The sequence below is a fragment of the Cyprinodon variegatus genome, unplaced genomic scaffold (assembly GCF_000732505.1).
Source record: "Cyprinodon variegatus isolate N-32 unplaced genomic scaffold, C_variegatus-1.0 Scaffold298, whole genome shotgun sequence".
Classification (NCBI taxonomy): Eukaryota; Metazoa; Chordata; class Actinopteri; order Cyprinodontiformes; family Cyprinodontidae; genus Cyprinodon; species Cyprinodon variegatus.
Genome location: NW_015150751.1, coordinates 486,692 through 490,697, shown reverse-complemented (window position 1 = coordinate 490,697; position 4,006 = coordinate 486,692). Strand labels below are relative to the sequence as shown.

Genomic DNA, 4,006 nt, shown 5'->3' with positions numbered 1-4,006 from the left:
CACATTAGTAATTTCTTATTTGATCATATGGCTCTTACACCGCAATTTCACTTGAAGAAAGAGAGTGGGAACGCTTCTTAAATGCGTGCAAGAGCGTGCACAAGCACATTTCTCATCGTGCACGCCTTGTTTAATAGTTGCTGTTTGCATCGCTCATATAAGCTTGCTTTTAAAAAGAAGATTTGCAATTTTTCCACCATGTCAGACTCGCCGCCCGTAAGTGAAAATGGGGACCAGCACGTAGGACGGCCTGACGTAAACATATCACCACAATGATTGACAATTAGGAGGACCACTGATTTTGATGAACCCGGAAAAAGAACATCCTCCACTATATCTTTAAAGTAAACCATAGATTCTGGCATGCAGTTAAAGATTCTGCCATTATTGTGTTTTTCACGTCTATGTTACATGTTTCTAGGCTCAGAGGCTGTGTAAACGCTGCGGTCAGGCCTGGAGAGCAGCAACTCTGGAGGGCTGGAAGCTCTATCATGATCCCAACATGACCTCAGGTAGCAACTCACAGGACACTTAAGCTGTATGAATGATGTTCAGACTGGAGATCATATCCAGATCTCGTATATATGGAAATGTGAACAGCAACAGGAAACAATCAGATTTCACAGGAAAAAAAATTGGACTCGAACTTCAGTGTGAACGTAGCCTTTTCACCAATAGAAGTGATTTATGGAGCCAAATTGGGGCCATAAAGTTCAATAAAAAAAACATATGATAAAAATAGAACCTGAAAAATAAATATCTACTTTTTTTTTCCAAAAGAAAAAACTAGTTTTTTTTTTGTTCTTTTTTTTTGGAACTCACAATTTTTTTTGGCTTTTGCCCTTGTCTTGTATTGGGGGGCTGAAAACCTATTCCCAGCTGTTGCATTCAGGGACCATGGGAATTAGAAATGACAACAAAAAAAACATCCATACTCTGTGTGTATGTGATTTGGTTTTAAAAAATAACATCCTTCTCTGATAGAAGCGGCTTACATGGAAATATAAACAAGATCTCAGAGGAGAAAATATCATCTTTAAGTTATTTTGTGTAACTTTTTAACTTAAGGTGGTTAATGAACCATTGCTAACCGCTAATGCTAATGCTGTATTCATATGAACGTGCATACGGACTAGTCAAATCTAATGCATATCCTGTGTTTGTAAAATACCGGGTCGTGACTCCATTATAAGATTTAGTTTATATAACCTGAGCTTTAAAAGAGACAAGAGGAAAGTAGAAAATAAAGATAAGCTTATATGTAGAAGCACTTTGATCAAGGTTTCAGCTGCAAGTTACTTTAAGGAAATAAAGAAGTGTTTTTGATGCACAGGTAAGTTAAAAACATGATTATCAGAGAAGGTTGGTACATTTTATTTAGCTAGAATTTAAATACCAATTCTTAAAGTGGTTATGTGCTTTTGATTGTTCTGGAAAGTTTAAATTATTAACAAAACAAAAAAATAATCATAATTTATTTGCAAAATAAAGTGCTTTTAATCGAAGAAACGATTATTGATTCTGTGTTCATGCGTTAGCTGTCTGCTGATGGCAGTACCAACTCGTTTTTCATAAAATGTATATTATTTTTATTTTTTAAATTTCACTTGTTCTCTGCATTTTTACGATTGTAAAAGAAAAAAAAATCATAGGGACTCTATTGATCTTTAAGTTTAATAAACAGGAATAAACATATTACGTATATTTTGATTCCTAAATTCTCAAAATCAGTTTTTGTTTTTTCATTCCTAAAACTGCCTGCACACGCAGTTTCTGTTTTTGAAATAAAAGAAAAGAAAGCACAAAGCATGTATGGTTGCCGTACCAATGCCGTCTCTCTGCTGACAGGAAGCTCTGAGCTGCAGCCTGTTGAAGGAAATCCACACAGAGGGATCTGGAAAGCCTGCTGCTGGAGGATGGCTGAGGAGGTCTGCTCTTAGTCACCACCTCCTTGGGACTCCGATATGAAGCAGACGTCAAATATAAACTCTTAGCTTTCGTTCTAGGAGCAGCTGAACAGATACGAGAGGGCGATCTACGCCAGCCTGAGCGGAAACATCAAACCGGTGATTTATTCTTCACATCTAATCCACAGCTTTAACTCGCTGCTTCAGGACTTGGTTTGAACCGTCTGTGTGGGTTTCAGATCCTGGCCGTGTGCGAGTCGTGGGAGGACTGCGTGTGGGCGTACTTCAAAGTCATGGTGGACTCGCTGGTTGAAAAGGAGCTCATGTCATCAGGCATGGCACACCAGGAGCTGGAGACACTACCGCGGGAATATCTGGAGGCAAAGTATGACAGATGAGCCGAAGGAGTTGACAGTCAGAGGGAGACATGTCTCTGATAACACTGTCGCCTTTCCTCTTCCTAGTTGGACCATGGAGAACGTGTTTGAGGAGCTTCAGGCATCAGAGTCAAAGGTGAGCTTCCTGATGAGGGATTTTAAGGGTTAATGTTGGGATCATGGCGGAGCTCACTGCTAACCAATGTCTCTGTGTTTGGGACAGAGAGTGTTGGACGAGATCAAAGAGCATCATCACGTCATCCAGAAGTTTGTGATTCTCGGCGACCTGGACGGTAAAAAATAAATGTTTTATTTCCTGTAGGATTTCTGAGTGCCTCGGGTACCTGAGGGCCCGGAGCCTCTGGTACCTGAGGGCCCGGAGCCTCTGGTACCTGAGGGCCCGGAGCCTCGGGCACCTGCCGCCTTCACGATCAGTTCTTCTGTTTAGTTACTTCCTAAATCTTAAAAAAGAAAAAGATCAAATCCTAAAAAAAATCTAAACAAAAACACTACATCTGTCAGTTTATTCATTGATGGCTGATTTTAGCCAATTAGCATTTTTTTTAACGCTCGTTCTATCTTTTGCCGTCAATCAGGTCTAATGGATGAGTTTTCTGATTGGCTGACAGCCTCTAAGCCCCTCCCCTTCCATCTGCTGCGTTTTATGACTCACCTGGTCTTGTTTTTCCGCTCTCTGGGTTTGGCATTAAAGGTAAGTTTTGAGTTGTTTTTTTTTTTTTTGTTAAACCAATTAAGAAAAATCAGCCTTGAAAATGAAGTAATTAAATTGTGCTTTTCTTTATTTTTCTGAAGGAGGAAGTGTGCGTCGATGTGCTGAAAGCTTACATCTCACTTCTGATCCGGGACCAGCAGACGCACCTCGTGGCGAGCTACGTGGGTCAGCTTCCCGCTGAGCTTGCCACCACTCAGTACGCCGCTTTCCTGGAGACGGTCAGCCAGCCGGAGCTCCGCCCTCAGTGCCTGCATCTCGCCACAGAAGCAGGTGAGAGGTTCAGAGGCCATTGGGATTCTGGATGGTAGTTCATATCAGGATGATCTAAAGGCTCCATCTGTTCAGGTCTGGACGTCTCTGCGATAACCAAGCTGGTGGTGGAGACGGTACGAGGGAGAGACGATGCAGATTTCACACACCACAGCCAGACACTGGAGACAGGAACCACAAAGGTAAAAACCAAACTGGTACATTGTTCTCACAAAGGAAATGTTTGCTGGAAAGTTGCTACTTTGTCTAATTTGTCTCTACAATCAAATAATCTACACCTGTAATAGATTAAATGAATCAGTTTCATACTAAACTTTCAATGAATCTAAGAGAACTGGATTCTCACCAGGTATAGAGAAGAATAAACTAGATCTAACTGCTGCACATGATGCCAACAAGATGAAACAGGAGAAACAAACATCTCTCTTCCTTTATACTTGTTTATTTGTTTGATATCAATTAGGGCTGGGTAAAAAAAAATCGATTTTAAATCGATTCCTTTACATTTTTGCAAATTCGATGTCTAGGGAATGAGATCGATTCGTTTCATAGTGACACGCGTGACGTTCACAATCAAATGAGCAGGAAAGATGCACTCAAGATGACTTCAAGCCAGACAGCTGCAAATATGGCCAACAGGTTGACTGAAGACATTAACAAATGGAGGCGGACCAGAAAACACCCTGGTTGACCTTTGATGACCTCTAGAAACATCTCTT

The 4,006-nt window shown here is 40.8% G+C and overlaps 1 protein-coding gene across 1 annotated transcript in view; it reads left to right on the top strand.

Moving 5' to 3' along the window:
• Positions 1-4,006, top strand: part of nup107 (nucleoporin 107kDa) — a 20,505-nt gene that overhangs the window by 10,977 nt on the left and 5,522 nt on the right. Inside the window, exons 13-21 of the mRNA XM_015383914.1 lie at positions 422-512; positions 1,849-1,928; positions 2,007-2,066; positions 2,147-2,292; positions 2,372-2,420; positions 2,508-2,577; positions 2,881-2,996; positions 3,098-3,287; positions 3,363-3,469. Coding sequence (XP_015239400.1) covers positions 422-512; positions 1,849-1,928; positions 2,007-2,066; positions 2,147-2,292; positions 2,372-2,420; positions 2,508-2,577; positions 2,881-2,996; positions 3,098-3,287; positions 3,363-3,469 — 909 coding nt within the window. The remainder of the gene's footprint in view (positions 1-421; positions 513-1,848; positions 1,929-2,006; positions 2,067-2,146; positions 2,293-2,371; positions 2,421-2,507; positions 2,578-2,880; positions 2,997-3,097; positions 3,288-3,362; positions 3,470-4,006) is intronic.